At 42.9% G+C, this 17748-nt stretch overlaps 1 protein-coding gene across 1 annotated transcript in view; it reads right to left on the minus strand.

The window, feature by feature from the left end:
* LOC309550822 (uncharacterized protein) overlaps positions 1-17748 on the minus strand; it is a gene marked incomplete at both ends in the record, with an annotated part of 410136 nt that overhangs the window by 263693 nt on the left and 128695 nt on the right. Inside the window, one exon of the mRNA XM_082251167.1 lies at positions 12737-12848. Within this exon, the coding sequence (XP_082107293.1) occupies positions 12737-12848 (112 nt within the window). The remainder of the gene's footprint in view (positions 1-12736; positions 12849-17748) is intronic.

Below are 17748 nucleotides of genomic sequence, written 5' to 3' on the forward strand. Positions count from 1 at the left end.
GCACAAAAAAAAAAAATGAGTTTTATCTCTAATGTGTTATTTTCAGAGAGATGCAAACAGCACAAACAATAAAGCAAATATTGAAATGCTGCATTAAAACAAAACATATACAATTCCTTTGCATGGCCATAATTTGCAAAAGTATTTTTATTCTCAAACACAAACTTGTGTATATATTTCAAAAGCTAATTATCTAGTATTACAGAGCATGGCGTCTCAAATGATGGTGTGCCATTTCCGCAAACTTACCCAAAATATTATTTGGCAGAGCAGCTATACTGTCAGTAAAACCAGTAATAAGAAAACAAAAGTTTTGCACCAGTTGATTGGCTTTGGAAGCAATCCATAGTTTTAGAGAGACTATTAAAGAGATGTTTCCTGGAATTAAATTTCCTACCAACACTGTATAAATGAAAACATATGATTAAAAAGAAAAAAAGATTCCTTTTTCAAAGTTCCACACCCTACACTTAGATTTTTTAAGAATATTTTTTTCACTTAAAGCTATAAAGTCTGGGAATTACAAAAAATACAACAACAAGACAACGGCACACCAACCTAGTGCATTACCACTAAAAGGATTTACTAACATTTTTAAAAGGTATATATTATACTCACAAAACAATTGTAGGTATCACACATATAAACATGATCAACACAAGATCTCCAAGGTAGCCAAGGCACTGCGCAGTGCTGGATAGAATGCAGTGATCCGCATGAGTCTGCTAAGGCTACGCAGACGCGTTTCAAGGGTGAACCCTCTTCCTCAGAGCCAAAAGGTGCTGCCATTTGTTAGGGAAAAAAATGGGGCCAGGGTCCCATTGGGGAAATTTCCCCTCAGTTCCTGCCCTAGGTATATTCTGTGGACATGCAATGGCATCCTGGGAAATGTAGTTCCGAAACATCTGGGGTGCCAAGGTTCACCATCACTGGTATAGACAATCGAAAAAACCCGACAGAGGTTTAAACTCTATATAGAAATAAAAAGAAAATTTTTAAAAGTTGGGTATTAACTATTCCCAATTCTGTTCTATTCTAAACACTGTGTAGTGTACATAGTACACTACATATAAAGTCAGAGCCCACCTTACCACATTTCCTCATTGCCGATGACCTCTGCTTTTTTGGGGAGGGAAAACAGTTGGCTTTTAAAAATAGTTATTCTTTGTGGTTTTATAAATGTTTGGTTTACAACTTTTGTCTATGAGACATGCTTGGTTCGTTTCATTCCAAATAAATATTCGGACAAATTTTTTATTATTCAGAGATTCGTATATGTCCGAATACCTGGATAAACCACTTCAGGACCAAGCTTATTTCTGACGCATGTTGTTTAAAAAGTTGAAATCAGTATTTTTTGCTAGAAAAATACTTAGAACCCCCAAACTTTATATATATTTTTTTAGCAAAAACTCTGGAGAATAAAATGGCGGTCGTTGTAATATTTTTTGTCACACTGTATATTTTTCAAACGCAATTTTTTGGGAAAAAATTAATTTCACTGCATTTAAAAAACTAAACAGTAAAGTTAGCCCAATTTTTTTGTATAGTGTGAAAAATGATGTTACGCCGAGTAAATAGATACCTAAAATGTTACAGTTTAAAATTACGCACACTTGTGGAATGGCGACAAACTACGGTACTTCAAAATCTCCATAGACCACGCTTTAAAAATTTTTAACAGTTACCAGTTTAGAGTTACAGAAGAAGACTTTTTCTAGAATTATTGCTCTCGCACATACCTCACATGTGTGGTTTGAACACCGTTTTAATTTGTGGGTACGACTTACATTTGCGTTTTCTTTCATGCGCAAGCTCACGATGAAAGGGTAGCTTTAAAATGTATTTCTTTTTCCTTCGAGCTTCAAGTAACAAAATGAAATTTGTCGGAATTTCCAATTTTCAAATTGAAATTTGAATCTAATTTTACATCGAATTCCATTCGAATTCGAACTGTAAACATATTTCTGAAATCAAAGACTGTGTGTGTTATTAGAGTACCATTTCGAAATAATACTGTTTTGTTAAGCCAAAGATGATTTAAAGAGTCATTGTAACCATTTGATGAAGATTTTTCTTTTGTTTGTTCACTTTGCCGCATTCCATTTGAAAAAAAAAATCTAAAATTTTCGATTCAACCGATTTGAAAATCGGTAAATTCAAAGAAAACTCGAAAAAGAAAAATGTAGGGGGAATAAGAGGTGAAAGTGCTGCCAGGGTCAATAGTAAGAATTCAGTTACCAAAATGGTTGGAAAAAATGGTCAGCAAATAAACCATGTAATAAAGAGCACTAATTAAAATAATTATAATCAAATAAATATGGTAACTGAATTGGGTGTACACCTTAAATAAATAAATTCAACCAAACATACAAAATTTGATTTTTGGATAAAAAAAACACCTCATATCATATATCAAATGAATAGTATCAAATATAAAGTGCAAAAATTGATCCTCAATACTAAAGTGCAGTAGGTAATATAAACATAAATCAATCACTAACACAAAAGACACACTGTGTCTAAAGGGATAAAGGGTGCAATATCACGCCTGACTAGAAACAGACGTGGACCATGATATATAAGTGGTGATATGTGGATATATTTGTGAACTGATATATAATATCCACAAATAAATTAAATTATACTGAATAAATAAATCCAATAGAGTGATGGTCACCAGGATGAATTATAGTAAAGAAACATCCAATAAATAGTGCAAGGGACCCGTGTTTACCTTTATGAATAAATTAAATAAGTTAATATTCCCAGGAAGCTTTTTTTGGGTCAGAGGTTGGGGATAAGTGTTGGAAATGAATAAATGATTAAATAAATAAATAAAGTGGTTATTGGGTTATATTTAAGAGTTAGGCTGCAGCCAATCTATTATTCTGAGTGCGAATTTTCCCTTTTTTCTACGAAAAAGAAAAATTAAACGAATTCAGAATATGAATTCCGAGTCTCAAATACGAATTGAACCAATCAACCTAATTTTGCTAAACTAAATAACTAAATTACTGAATCTAAATGAAACTAAACAAATTTTTTCATAATGCACATGTTTATTGTCTACCATGTTGTTTATTGTCTACCATGTTGTTTATTGTCTACCATGTTGTACGCTGTCACTGCCAGCTGTTATCAACGCTTCCTCTGTATCTGGTTTAGATTTGCTACCTCCTGAATGGCTAAGTTGCTCACTAAAGAAGGGTAGGCCAATTGAAGTGCCATCTTATCTAACATTACCTGTAATTATAGACGATTACAAGCCCTTTTATTGCTCCTGCTGCCATGTCACAGCTCTCTAGCTATCTTTAGATAGCAGCTGTGAAAATTTTGTTTAAGTGCAAAAAATTACTTAATTTCCTTCATTCACATTATCCTTATTGGCTTGAATTGTTTTTTTTTTCTTTAGACAGACCTCCAATTATAAAATAATTCATCAATTTTGGAAGAAGGGATGACGTCATTGTATTCAGGCAAACTTTAGAATGTAAAGTCAGTTTTCACATAGAGTTCCACAACTGCTCTGTAGGGATTGCTAAAGAACTGTGGCATGAGAGAGTGAGCAATGAAGAGTTTACAATAGCTTTCATGTACATTTGGGATTGCAGGAGGAATTATATAGGTCACTTTAAAGGATTCTAAGTGGAGTATTTATAGCAAGTGGGTTTTTCATCCTATCCTTTCCTATTATACACTTATGAGACTGAAAGGAAAAAATGGTTCAAAAGTTTTGGTTAATTTGACTTGGGAACAAGAAAAATGATGTTGTATGCAGCAGCTTAAACTTTTGTTTTTGGTGCCGAACCTTTTGCTTAATATATCAATGTTAGTAAAGATTTTATTTTGTAGTTGAGAGTATTCTAATCCTCAATGTGGACTACTAATCTGGGTCAGATTGTTTAAAGACCAGTACCTATCTGCAAGCACCTAAGCAGCCAATTGGACATTACCGGTGATTATAGTTGTAGCACCCTCCTAGTTAGATAGGTGCTAGGTAAAAACATCTGTTGCTCCTGCTGTTTATCAGGGGAGCCTGATCTATTAGTTTCCCTGTCAGATGTTTCCAGGTGTGATTCACTGGGTCTGAGGGAGTGTCTCCACTGTATCCAATGAGGGAGCTTGTTAGACAGTGGAGGAAACCCAGCTAGTGACACATCATGTTTTATGGCAGTCCCAGTGGGAGGGCATTCTTGCAATGCATCCTGGGATTGACCATAAATACGGAGGGGACATGTGACAGGGCATCTTTGGCAGGAAGCAGAGTCCCAGGAGGAAGCAGACGGTTGCTCTCTCCTCCTGCAGGTGTGAGGAAAGTGGTTCAGGCAGTCGGCCTAGTGAACAGGGTGTGGAGCTGAGCTGCAGAGGATTCAGAGTGCTGACAGTGGAGCTGGTGGCAGAGTCTCTCAGGAAAAACAGTGCCGTGAGTACTCGGGGATTTGCCACAGGGTCTGCCTAGGAGAGGGGACCACTCCAGAGAAGTCAGGGGATCAAGGAGCTAGCTCACACATGAAGTTTGACAGTAAAAGTGGGTGCTGTGTAGTTGACCCTGAAGAATAGGAACAAAGGGAGTGCCAGGAAAGGCCCTGAAGATTGTTCTGCAGTACAGTACAGTTTACCTCAGGAAGTTCACTCAATTCTATTTCACTACTTATGACAAGGTGAAGCAGCGGCCTAGCCATGACTAACGTTATACAGTGTTATTCAGCGTTTCTCAGCATTAATCAGCATTAGTCATCCCAGCTAATTGTGCAGTTATACAAGTTGGAGTATCCCACACATTCCCTTCTCCCATCCCAGTTCTCAATAAAAAAACAAAAACCAAAGCTACTGGACTGTTTCCTGACTGAGCTAAAAACACTTGGGGAAATGTTGAACTGTCATGCTGTTGCTAATGGTATGCCAGGGGAACCCATAACCAGCAGCTCCCAAGGGAGTAGTGCTACATTTGGGGGCTCATCTGGGATGTTGCCCTGGGTTACCGGCCTGGTTGCTAATGGCAACGGCCGAAGAAAAATTTCAAAATCGCCATTTTTGTTTCCGAGATTTTGTTCTAATGCTCAATCCAAGTGTACGGCCTGCTCTACAGGAGATAGGGATAGGGAGAGTGGAATGAAGATAAAATTGCACAGTGATGGTTGCCCATGGCAATGCAAAGATTCCAGTCAGAATTGCAATCTGTACCTAAAAAATGGTGGAGAGCTTCCGTCTGAGCTACAAAATGACACTCCTGTTAAGTACTGGGAGGCAGGAGGAGAGCATCTTTATGTGAATATGGACTGTGACTGCTTAACAGTAAAAGGTGCAAGTGTGGATGGAGAAAATGGTGGCAAGAGGCACGTGGATTGGTGTGCCGGGGGCCGTGTGAGTGCCAAGACTATATGGAAATGGGTTGACCGTGCATAGGACAGCGGGACATTTATTCTATACAGTGGCAGTGTCAGTACTGTGAAGAAAGCTGTCGGCCATGCCATGGAGGGCAGTGGGACTTTCTTTGGAGACAGTATGGTGACGGGCCTTGCTTGTACATGTGCTGGGAGGAGGACTGTTGACCGTGCATAGGACAGCGGGACAATTCTCTGGACTGGCAAAGAGGGACAGCTGGCTCAAGGTGATGGAGGCGCAGCTGGGGCCCTGCTACAAGCAAGAAGAGTGGATGCATGTCTGGCGAGGGACATGGTCCGCTTTGCAGTAACTTCCATGTTAGCTGTGTTGAAAGAGAGTGGCATTGGAGGGATTACTGCACCGCGCGGGAAAGTGCACGTTGAAAAGTTCTAGCAGGAGGAGCCACCGCCAAGAAAGGAATAGGAGTGGAGACGTCGTTCACGTCCAGCCAATCAGGAGTGACCAAGGAAGTACATAAATTATTTCCTCCTTCGGTTGTGGCTGAGAGGGAGACACGTGTGCGGAGAAGAGAACCTGCTGGGCAGACCCGGGAGCAGACCGGAAAGCCGAAGACATCCATCCTGTGGGATACAGGGGTGCAGATGGTGCCCGATGGGAGACTGCCGTTATGCACCGGAGGAGGCGTGGAGCACTTAGGCCTGGTATGTCCCCAATGTTTGAGTGTGACTTTGCGGGTGCAAGCATGAAGCCAGTGTGGGCACTGCGGCTATCTGCTGCTGTGGGCGGAGAGGAGTGAAGGTCGGCCCAGAAAGCTGTGTGTGTCATGAGAGACCGGAGTCACTCGGGCCTTGTTGGCTCTGGAATCGGGCCCTCTTCATGGCTATGGGAGAGGAATGCTCAGGGTGATCATGCAGCTGGAGGCCATGCAACCTGGCAGTGGTTCAGTATGCTTGTCAAAGGAAGCCTGAATGCCAGAGAAAGAGTGCATGCAGATAGTGCAGGCCGGGAAGTGGCCACCTGATGCACTGAAGACTGCGGCAGCAGGAACAAAGTATTTTCCTGTAGAAATTGAGGAGAGAAGATGGCAGTTTTCAGAACCAGTATTAATCCATAGAGGAGGAAATCAATAGCTGGAGGTCAGAAGATGGGACTGAGTGGGACTGGGGATCTGAGGAGCGGAACAGTCCACCATGTCCTGACACAGAAGAAACGCCTGATGAAGACACTAGGGACTCTGTGGTAAGGGGGAAGCTTGCCCAGAGTCTGGGGTTCTGCGAGGCCTATGCCAGTCGGGTCCCAGATTTAATTCCACCCAAGAACTATGGACAGGCTCGGGATCAAAATGAGGCTTACAGCTCCCTGATCAGGCGTGATAAGACCCCGTTCTCTCCAGCTGGGAGAGGGAATTGGAAAACCCTTTCCAGGTTCTCAAGAATGCAGCGATGGCTGCAACGGAAAGTCGCAATGGAATACGGGTATGATTACCCATATGCATCACGGGAGGTCATGATTGAGATTGAAGAGAAAAGGGAGTCTTGGTGTGATGAGGCCATATGGGACTTCCTGTTCATTCCTAAGCCTCACAGGAACTCCACCAGGGCAGAACTTTGGGAGAAGTTCACATCAGTCAAGGCTCAGTGGAGCATCTATCTGGACCGAGTGGAGGTCCGCCGCACAGACGGATCAGGCCAGGCCTGGTCGGTCAGTGTTCGAGATGAACAAGGGAAACTCTTTAGAATCCCTCATCCGAAATTATTATATATAAAGAGGAGAAGCAAAACTCCATAAGTAAAAAAATGGCTGGCTAGCCTATACCTATTACCAAGTTCAAACAAGTTCCAGTTGTTACTGTTTGGGGCGTCTATCCCCTTTTCCACCACCCCTTCCCCTTCTATCCTTGCAGAAGAGGTTGGGGAATGTTATGTCTCATCCAATGGACTCAAACTAGAGGGCCGTTGCTCTTCAGAATGTGGAAAAGATTCTTCTTGCTGTTCCGCAGACCCTTTGGGCCATCGGGCCAGGGTCCTGGATTACAAATACAAGACCAAGAGTAGAAATCAGCACTCAAGGTTCTACTTCAAGTTCCAGGTGGACTTCTTTGGGCCAACAGGCCAACACTGCAACTATGGGGAGTGAATGCCTAGAGAAAGTAGGCAAAGCTCCGGGATTCTTTTGGTGGGGGGTGCCCTGAAACCAGGGACCCCTGAAGAAATCTTGCCTCCTTGGGACTGGTGGGTCGCTCAGGCTCCAGCTACCCAATTCCTGTGGGAGGAAGAAAATTGGTGTTGGGAGTGCCTAGAAGAAGGACACCACAGCTATCTCACTGGACTGTTGTAGTTAGTCAGTGGCAGGGTTCAGGATCGCCTTTGAGGAGCGAGCTGAGCGCCGGGTCAGGACTATGTGTGGAATCGAATTTTCCAGTCAGGGATTAGAATGAGAAGGTCGCCCCTGAGGGGAAGGTCTCCTCATCAGTATGAGGTTTAGACAGTACTAACTGTAATGTGCTCATAAGATGTTAACCTTCTCTTCCTTTGCAGGTGATGTAATGCAGAAATAGATAGTCAGGATTATTTTGTTCACTCACCAGAGCAGGCTCTGCTTGGTGGGGGGGGGGGGGGTGCATTGCATTGCATTAAATGCACCTAACCTGTAATATAATGTACAAACAAGATATTTATATATATATATATATATATATATATATATATATATATATTTTCTTTTTTTTTTGCTACATAATTTATTCATGTAAATTTGTTCTTTTCCCTTTTACCCCTTTCCAGGTTTGTGAGATATTCCTAGGTTTTTATAGCATTTTTTGTAGGGGGCGGCTGCCCCAGAACCAGCGGGACGTGGCTCATTTTTGTTGGGGGATGGATGTAGCACCCTCTTAGTTAGGTAGGTGCTAGGTAAAAGCATCTGTTGCGCCTGCTGCTTATCAGGGGAGCCTGATCTATTAGTTTGCCTGTCACATGTTTCCAGGTGTGATTCACTGGGTCTGAGGGAGTGTCCCCACTGTATCCAATGAGGGAGCTTGTTGGACAGTGGAGGAAACCCAGCCAGTGGCACATCGTGTTTTATAGTAGTCTCAGTGGGAGGGCATTCCTGCAATGCCTCCTGGGATTGACCATAAATATGGAGGGGACATGTGACAGGGCGTCTTTGGCGGGAAGCAGAGTCCCAGGAGGAGGCAGATGGCTGGTCTCTCCTTCTGCAGGTGTAAAGAAAGTGGTTTAGGCAGTCACCTGGTGTGGAGCTGAGCTGCAGAGGATCCAGAGTGCTGACAGTGGAGCTGGTGGCAGAGTCTCTCAGGAAAAACAGCATTGTGAGTATTCAGGGATTTGCCACAGGGTCTGCCTACGAGAGGGAACCACTCCAAAGAAGTCAGGGGATCAAGGAGCTAGCTCACACAGGAAGTTTGACAGTAAAGGGGGTGCCGTGTAGTTGACCCTGAAGAATAGGAACAAAGAGGGTGCCAGAAAGGGCCCTGAAGATTGTTCTGCAGTACAGTACAGTTTACCTCAGGAGTTTCACTCAATTTTATTTCACTATTTACGACAAGGTGAAGCAGCGGCCTTGCCATGACTAGCGTTATATAGTGCTATTCACAGGGACGATCCCAGGCGGGTTCTTAGGGTGCAGTGCGCCCAGGCGCCGCCTGGTGGGGGGCGCACTATCCTCTCCCGACCGCAAGTCTCTCACTGCAGCCTCGGAGCTGCCTGCTATATCCTTTGTAGTTGTGAGCTGAGGGGAGGGGCGACAGTGGGGGAGGCAAATTGACACCCACATTTTTTTTCTAGCAGTTTTGTGTGCAGGGCCGCTTCTATTAGTGCACATAAGTCAGGGGCGCCGGAGGTGCCCCCTCCTCATTGTCCGGGGTTAGGGACAGCAGAAGGAAAAGGGACTTCTGGACCGACAAGCTCCATGTCTCCCCCCCCCCCCCCGTCCAGGCGGGCAGATGGTGCATCCCAGTGAGCTGGGACACAAAGCAGCATCAGCAGATGGGCTGTCTTTGGAGCCTGGCCGGGGGGCGGAGACTAAAGGTCAGCTGACTCGTGAGGGCTGAATGTGGAGGGCTGGAGCTGATCTCGGCAGAGGTGTCACAGCTGCTAGTGCCAGACACCACGGAGCCAAAGTGAGTACTCATAGGCGTGCACACACTTATCATCTAATGCACATTACATACTTGCCCACAGCAGTGACTGTCCCACTACAGCTCTCAAACTCTTTTTTTCTATCTTCCCCAGAAATCTCCTGTACATTCTATCTGTGCCCTGATTTTCTTAGATTCCCTCCATCTCAGTGTCTGCCCAGAGAACCTGGAGGTGGGTTCTGCTGACACTGTGCAAGAAGGGGGTGAGCTGATGTTCTAAGAAAAGTAAATTTAGGGAGATAAGCTGCCCGTTTTACATCAGCACTAATCAGGAGGATTTGATTGCAGGGAGATGAGAATGATAGAGCTATTACTACATACACCCCCCCCCCCCCACACACACACACACACACTCTGTGTATGTCCAGATAATGTGAAGAAACTTTATGACCATTCCATTAACCCTCTGTTATCAAAGTCTAATTCCCAAACATTACCTAACCACTCAATACAAGTTAACTGTCCTCAATAAATAGAGCAGAGCACAGTGTTCATGGCATTTTACATGGTAGTGCAATTCTATGAACACTACATATTCGGAGAAAATCTGTTATTTTGAATTTACACAGTTTAGCTTTTTTTTTGCACACAAGCGCAGGTGTGGTTTTTATGCATCACATGTAGGGTTGCCCATTCATGAGCAACATGGTAAAGAAGTCCCTTCCCCATCCCCCACCAGCACTGCCACTGATCCCACTGTCATATACTACCCTAGCCTGTCCGTATTCTACCCTACCTAGCCTGTCCGTATACTACCCTACCTAGCCTGTCCGTATACTACCCTACCTAGCCTGTCCGTATACTACCCTACCTAGCCTGTCCGTATACTACCCTACCTAGCCTGTCCGTATACTACCCTATCTAGCCTGTCCGTATACTACCCTACCTAGCCTGTCCGTATACTACCCTATCTAGCCTGTCCGTATACTACCCTACCTAGCCTGTCCGTATACTACCCTATCTAGCCTGTCCGTATACTACCCTATCTAGCCTGTCCGTATACTACCCTACCTAGCGTGTCCGTATACTACCTTATCTAGCCTGTCCGTATACTTCCCTACCTAGCCTGTCCGTATACTACCCTACCTAGCCTGTCCGTATACTACCCTGCCTAGCGTGTCCGTATACTACCCTATCTAGCCTGTCCGTATACTACCCTATCTAGCCTGTCCGTATACTACCCTACCTAGCCTGTCCGTATACTACCCTACCTAGCGTGTCCGTATACTACCCTACCTAGCCTGTCCGTATACTACCCTACCTAGCCTGTCCGTATACTACCCTACCTAGCCTGTCCGTATACTACCCTACCTAGCCTGTCCGTATACTACCCTACCTAGCCTGTCCGTATACTACCCTACCTAGCCTGTCCGTATACTACCCTACCTAGCCTGTCCGTATACTACCCTACCTAGCCTGTCCGTATACTACCCTACCTAGCGTGTCCGTATACTACCCTACCTAGCGTGTCCGTATACTACCCTACCTAGCGTGTCCGTATACTACCCTACCTAGCGTGTCCGTATACTACCCTACCTAGCGTGTCCGTATACTACCCTACCTAGCGTGTCCGTATACTACCCTACCTAGCGTGTCCGTATACTACCCTACCTAGCGTGTCCGTATACTACCCTACCTAGCGTGTCCGTATACTACCCTACCTAGCGTGTCCGTATACTACTCTATCTAGCCTGTCCATATACTACCCTACCTAGCCTGTCCGTATACTACCCATTATGGAAGTGTATGTGTAGTGTACTACATTACATGGTCTAAGGCTCGGTTTCCACTAGTGCGACTTGCGGTGCGACTTGACACATGTCAAGTCGCACAGCAAGTCAAAAGCCATTGTTTTCAATGGGGCCCGTTTCCATTGCCGCGTCTTGAGTTGCGGCGACTTCAAAAGTAGATTGTGCACTACTTTTGAGCCGTCTTCAGTGCGACTTCCCTCTATAATGAGGGACAAGTCTCACTGAAAGCCGCAAACAACTTAAGCTACGAAGTCGCGCTAGAAGTAGCATGACTTCGTAGCCACACTAGTGGAAACCGAGCCTGACTGTAACTTAGACTGAAGTTTAATGCATAGTAAAACGTTTTAGGCTTATGGAAGTGTATGTGTACTAATAATGCGCATTGTGCCGCACATTCACGAGCATATAGGGGGGGCAGCAATTTTTATTTTGCCTAGGGCGCCAAAAAACCTTGCACCAGCCCTGGAGAGGAGGAGCCATACAGAGGAAGCAGCGGCTTTGCTCTCTACTGCAGCCTCCTGCTTTCTCTGTACGGCTCCTCCTCTCACAGGCGGAGTGCATTTGATATCACTCCACCTGTGAGCCGGGACTATGGAGGCGCCGTTCTCACAGTGACAGCCGCAGCCCCGCTGAGATATCACACAAGAGCCCAGCACACCACAGAGCCCAGCACACCACAGAGCCCAGCACACCACAGAGCCCAGCATACCACAGAGCCCAGCATACCACAGAGCCCAACATACCATTTTTCTATTGTTTGGTGACTCTAATGTAGTCTCTCATCGGGGATGGAGGGGACTCTTTCTATCAGAGACTCTCCAATAGGCACAGAGAGGGCCTCTGTAAGATAAACCCCCCTCCAGGTCCCATTAGAATCCGTTGTAGTCTCTAATGGGGCCTGGTGGGGGGTCTTTCTAACATAGACTTTAAAATGCACACAGAGATGACCTCTGTTCGAGAGACCCCCCTCCAGGTCCAATGATACAACCCCATTGTAGTCTCTAATGGGGCCTGGTGGAGGCTCTTTCTAACAGACTCTCTAACAGAGGCCCTCTCTGTGTTCCTTGGAGAGACCCCCTCCAGGTCCCATTAGGAAAGGGGAGGAGTTAGTACGATGACCACGCCCACACGGGGGGCGCCATAAATATTTCTGCACCCAGGCGTCTGTTACCCTAGGATCGGCCCTGGCTATTCAGCATTACTCAGCGTTCATAAGCTTTAATCAGTCATCCCAGCTAATTGTGCATAGTTATACAAGTTGGAGTATCCCACTCATTCCCTTCTCCCATCTCAGTTATCAATAAAATCACAAAAACCAAAGCTACTGGACTGTTTCCTGACTGAGCTAAAAACACTTGGGAAAATGTTGAACTGTCATGCTGTTGCTAATGGTAAGCCAGGGGAACCCGTAACCATAACCAGCAGCTTCAAGGGAGTAGTGCTACATAGTATTTAAAGATTATGGAATAATTTGTTTTCTTACCTTCCTTGCTGAGAGCAGTCCTTGTCTAAATAAAGGCAGTTCGCCATTATGGTTCTGAATCTTGCTTTTTTCAATTATCCAGTCTGCCAAAACTTCATCTGACTTAGGGCACCTTCACAAGAATAAGTATAAATATAAAAAAAAGTAGAATTATATTGTTTAGATATATAATCCAAGCAAAAAAAAAAACCACATGGAACAACCTCATCAAAAATGTTTTTATTTGTATGATTTGCGTGTTTGGCCTGCTGCCTTTCCTTTTACATATAATTTGTCCGAAATGAAAATTACTGGATAGTGGTCTATGAAATGCTAACATAATAATCCATAATAGCTTGTGGTGTTTACATTTTTGCATTGGCCTTACTTGTGCAAATCAATACCCTAAAAAAGCAACATCCCACAGAAAATAAATCCTTTATGAATCTTCCATTGATATATATTTTTTCCCTGGTCTGTAATTCTAACTCTTTCATGACCAAAGGTAAATGGCATGTGGATAGTGACACCAAATGTATCCCACTGAAAATTGATCCTTTTTGAATCCTTCTGTTACATATTCAGTATTTGAATCTGCCGTTTGATTCCAGGTAATCCTGATGCTATGGCGGTAAAGCAGCCACTCTGCACAGGACCCTGGAAACAGTGGCAATCACTGTAGCAGTGACTACTACAGTGATTCTCTACTTCCTCAGCTGTCCCACAGTTATGGCTTATGCATACTTACATTAGACAGTCAATTACTGTTAAAGAGTATCAACACCCTGTCACCATCTCCAAATTGTGCTCCTGCATTGTCACGTGAGATTCTGATGGAAGGTAAAAGTGGTCATTTCAACACACATTACACATACATGGGTCGCTATTATTGCCATCAGGAAACATACCCTGAGAAATGCCACACAGCCATCGCTGGAGCAAATGCATGTAGACAAGAAGTGGCTACAGATGCTCAGCAACACTAAGATTAAATAAATTATATAAAAAAGAGGAAAAAAGGCAATTGTATTTGATACACAGCAAACCTACTGTCATTTTGTTAAGTTTTACAGCTAATTTAATCAGCCATGTATTATGGAGGAAACTGAGAAAACCATCAAATGGCTACACCAGAAAAACACTTTTTTTTTATAGATATGGATTGACCACACAGCATGGAGTAAATACTCCTTTTTTTTACTGAAGTAATGACATATACTATATATCTGCAATAGTAAAAAGATCAATGGGTCACATTAAATTTTTCTGTAGTGTATATAGTATGTAATTCATTAGAAACAGTAACTTTATTACATGTGTTGTCTTAAGGGGTAATCAAGAAAAATCTGACTTTGGTAACAGAAATCTTCCAGAATTCTTTCTTTAGGGTGGACGGTTTGGTTCAGGTAAACTGTAAATATACTGTACAGGGTGGCAGGATTAGTCCTGGATGGTAGATGTATTTCCCCAGTATATGAGTAGTGGTCCTTTTAAAGTAAAGTTCAAGAGACTTTTTGAGTACTCAGAGGTTCTCACTCATGCAAGATGAGTGGTTCTGCGATAGCCCAGTTGGAGAGGAGAGCAACTGCTTTACAGTTCTCCCAGACTTGGTAAATCCTCATTTGGGACATTGGATTTGAAGGCTCAGGGAGACTTTGGGTGGGAAAGAGCCTCCAAACCCCAACTACAGGAATCTGGTCCCAAAAAGAGTTAGCCCACCTGAAAGGAAAGCTTGAAAAGCAGCAGAAAGGAGGCAGCACATTTTAATGAGGTAGAATGGAGTAGTCTATAGCTATGAGATCATGTGGGCTGTCTGGCTACTAAGCTCAGTTTCCTGAGCTCCTACAACTTGTCTTGCGTTGTAAAACAGATAGAAACCCTAAGCCTGGGATTGAGGTATACTGGTGGTGAGTCATTATGCTTGGTCTTGAGTATACCAAGACTATGGACTGTTTGCCTTTTTTTTTCTAAAGAAAATTATTTGTACTTACTTGTTTTTGAGAGACTACAAAAGACTATTTACTTTTACAGCGGTTGGACAGTGATCTTGGGCCCTTCATATGACAATACATTTGGGAGGAGTTAGGTCACATTTGGGATACGACTTAAAAGGAAACTTTCAGAATAGAAATATGGAAACTGCATTATTGAGGCCATTTAAAGGGTCAACTAGTACACTAAGTCTAATAGATTACAGTTTCCCACCTTTATAATATGCAGTTAGTTGACAGGCCAACAAACACTTGACTTCAGGTAAAGAAAAAAACTGCGCTAAATATCAAAAAACAATCAAAGCAGCAACTTAAATGTGACAAACATTCCAAGAGTAATAAAGAAAAAAAGCTGCGCTAAAGTGATAAAGACCATAAATAATATGAGTCCATAAACATCCCAAAATAAAATAAATGAATATTGTAAAGTACAAATGGTCAACAGGAACTCCTCGTATGCAAATAATGTATGTAGATACTGCTTACCAGAGGCAGCAGTATAAATCGTCTCATACGAAAATTCGCCAAATCCAAACGAAAACCATAAGATGGAATCTTATAAGAAGATTTTGCCACATCCAAACGAAAGACCATATGACAGAATCTCTCACCAGGATTCCTGACCAAGGATCATGAGATATTGAATGTTCAAGTGAAAAATTAAATAAAAAACATAGTGTGATACTGTATTGCCAGTGAATGATTCACAGAAATACACCCTTGTGTAGGATGAAAGAAGGTAAGTACTGATAGATAGACACCACCACCCTCACAGACTGCTTACCAAATAAGAATATTATATAGATATAACAGACAGAACCATATCGCCATCCAATTCAGTCCATGCAATATCTACAATCATCAATATGAATAGGCTTGTATCCCTGCTTACCAGAAGCAAACAAGTTGAGAGCATATGAATAATCAGATGTTCTCCAGATATGTGAAATTCCTTAGGATTTTCTATCCTCCAACAATGTAATTATCTCAGAGATCATCAAACATATGCAAAAGAGATATAAGTGCACATAGCGTAATATTGTCAGATGAATCGGCACACACCCAAGGTGATTTGATGAATAAAAAACGTGAATGGAGCCGCCACCACCCTTACAAACTCCTTACCAGATTCATGCGAGTAGATAAATGTCATATGAAGCAAGGCTGCCACACACACCAACTCTGTGACACTGATATCACCGCCACTATATATCATATATCGCAGCTTACCAGAGGCATAAAGTTGTAAACCAACAAAGAATGATGATTCCCGATGGAAGAATTGATATCGCTCTCTCAATGGTGATGATCCGTAATTTGACTCAGATGGTCACATGTAAATAATGGAAAGCCCCATAGTGTAAAACCATTTATTAAATAAAAAATAAAAGAATTGCACTTACAGGGAAAACAGAGAAACTGCGCTGAATCCAAGCCGGACAGCTTCAAACACCCGCCCAAGCGTCTCACAGAGGTGACTTCAGCACGCCGCGACCAACGTACGTTTCGTCACAAGGGTGTATTTCTGTGAATCATTCACTGGCAATACAGTATCACACTATGTTTTTTATTTAATTTTTCACTCGAACATTCAATATCTCATGATCCTTGGTCGGGAATCCTGGTGAGAGATCCTGTCATATGGTCTTTCGTTTGGATGTGGCAAAATCTTCTTATGAGATTCCATCTTATGGTTTTCGTTTGGATTTGGCAAATTTTTGTATGAGGCGATTTATACTGCTGCATCTGGTAAGCAGTATCTACATACATTATTTGCATACGAGGAGTTCCTGTTGACCATTTGGACTTCACAATATTCATTTACTTTATTTTGGGATGTTTATGGACTCATATTATTTATGGTCTTTATCACTTTAGTGCAGCTTTTTTACTTGACTTCAGGTGATATCTGACACACAGGGATTAATTTACTAAAACTAGATGTTTGGAGCATCTTTTTGCATGGTAGCCAATCAGCTTTTAAATTGTCAATCCACTTGTTCAATTAAGCTTTGACAAAATAAACCTGGAAGCTGATTGGTTTCCATGCAGAGCTGCACCAGATTTTGCAATCTCCGGCTTTAGTAAATAAACACCGTAGTGTTTTCTAACATTATTCCTCACAACCATCCCTCCCTTATAGGCTATGTTTTGGAAATTTCCCTTACATACAATATCTGGCATTAATGCCAAGCCATTGAAATGTATTCAAAATTAACTAGCCACTTCTCTGTTCTTGGCTAAATTATCCTTTTTTTCCCACATGGAATGGGTGGAGGCCTCCTTTAGTAAGGACTCACAGGTCCAAAATTTCTTTGAGGTTTGGGAATACTTTATATAAACTTTGGCACTTAACAATCTATATTAGAATGTTTACAATACACCCAGTGGTAACAAACTAGATTAGTAACCCTCCTGTTGACTCCTAAAGCCCCGTACACACGCACAGATTGTTGGCCATAAATTGACGGCCAACGTCCGATCTGCCGATTGTAGGCTTGTTAGTATGATGCTTCCGACAACCAACTGCGAATTTTCAGGCCGAAAAAAATCTGGTGTGCATGCTATAAAATTTTTGTTGGCCAACAAAGAACGGCCGATTGTTCCTCAGTCAGTACAGATTTTGGCAGACAAAAATCAGATGAGCAAGACTGGGCATGCTCAGAGAAGAAAAAACACATGGAAAGTCAACCATCACATGACATCACTTCTGAAGTTGGTTTTTGTTGGCCAACAAAAGTCCAGTGCAAGTCTAGAGCACATTTCAACCAACAAACAACACTGGACAAAAGACGGCCGATCAGTTGGCCAACAATCTGTGCGTGTGTACGGGGCTTTACCCCCTCCTCCCCCCCCAATTAACCCATATTATGTTTTGTAATATATTGACTGAGGTCCCCCCCCCCCTATTTTCCCCTACCTCTTAACTACTGGACTGGCCGCCATCCATCCAAGTGCTTTTTACCATTCTCCCTTAGAGCCAGCACTGCTAGCTCATCATCAAGCCGTACTAACAAAATGTAAATTGCTATTATTATCTTG

This window comes from Pelophylax lessonae (genome assembly GCF_965119305.1).
Source record: "Pelophylax lessonae genome assembly, chromosome: 3".
Lineage (NCBI taxonomy): Eukaryota > Metazoa > Chordata > Amphibia > Anura > Ranidae > Pelophylax > Pelophylax lessonae.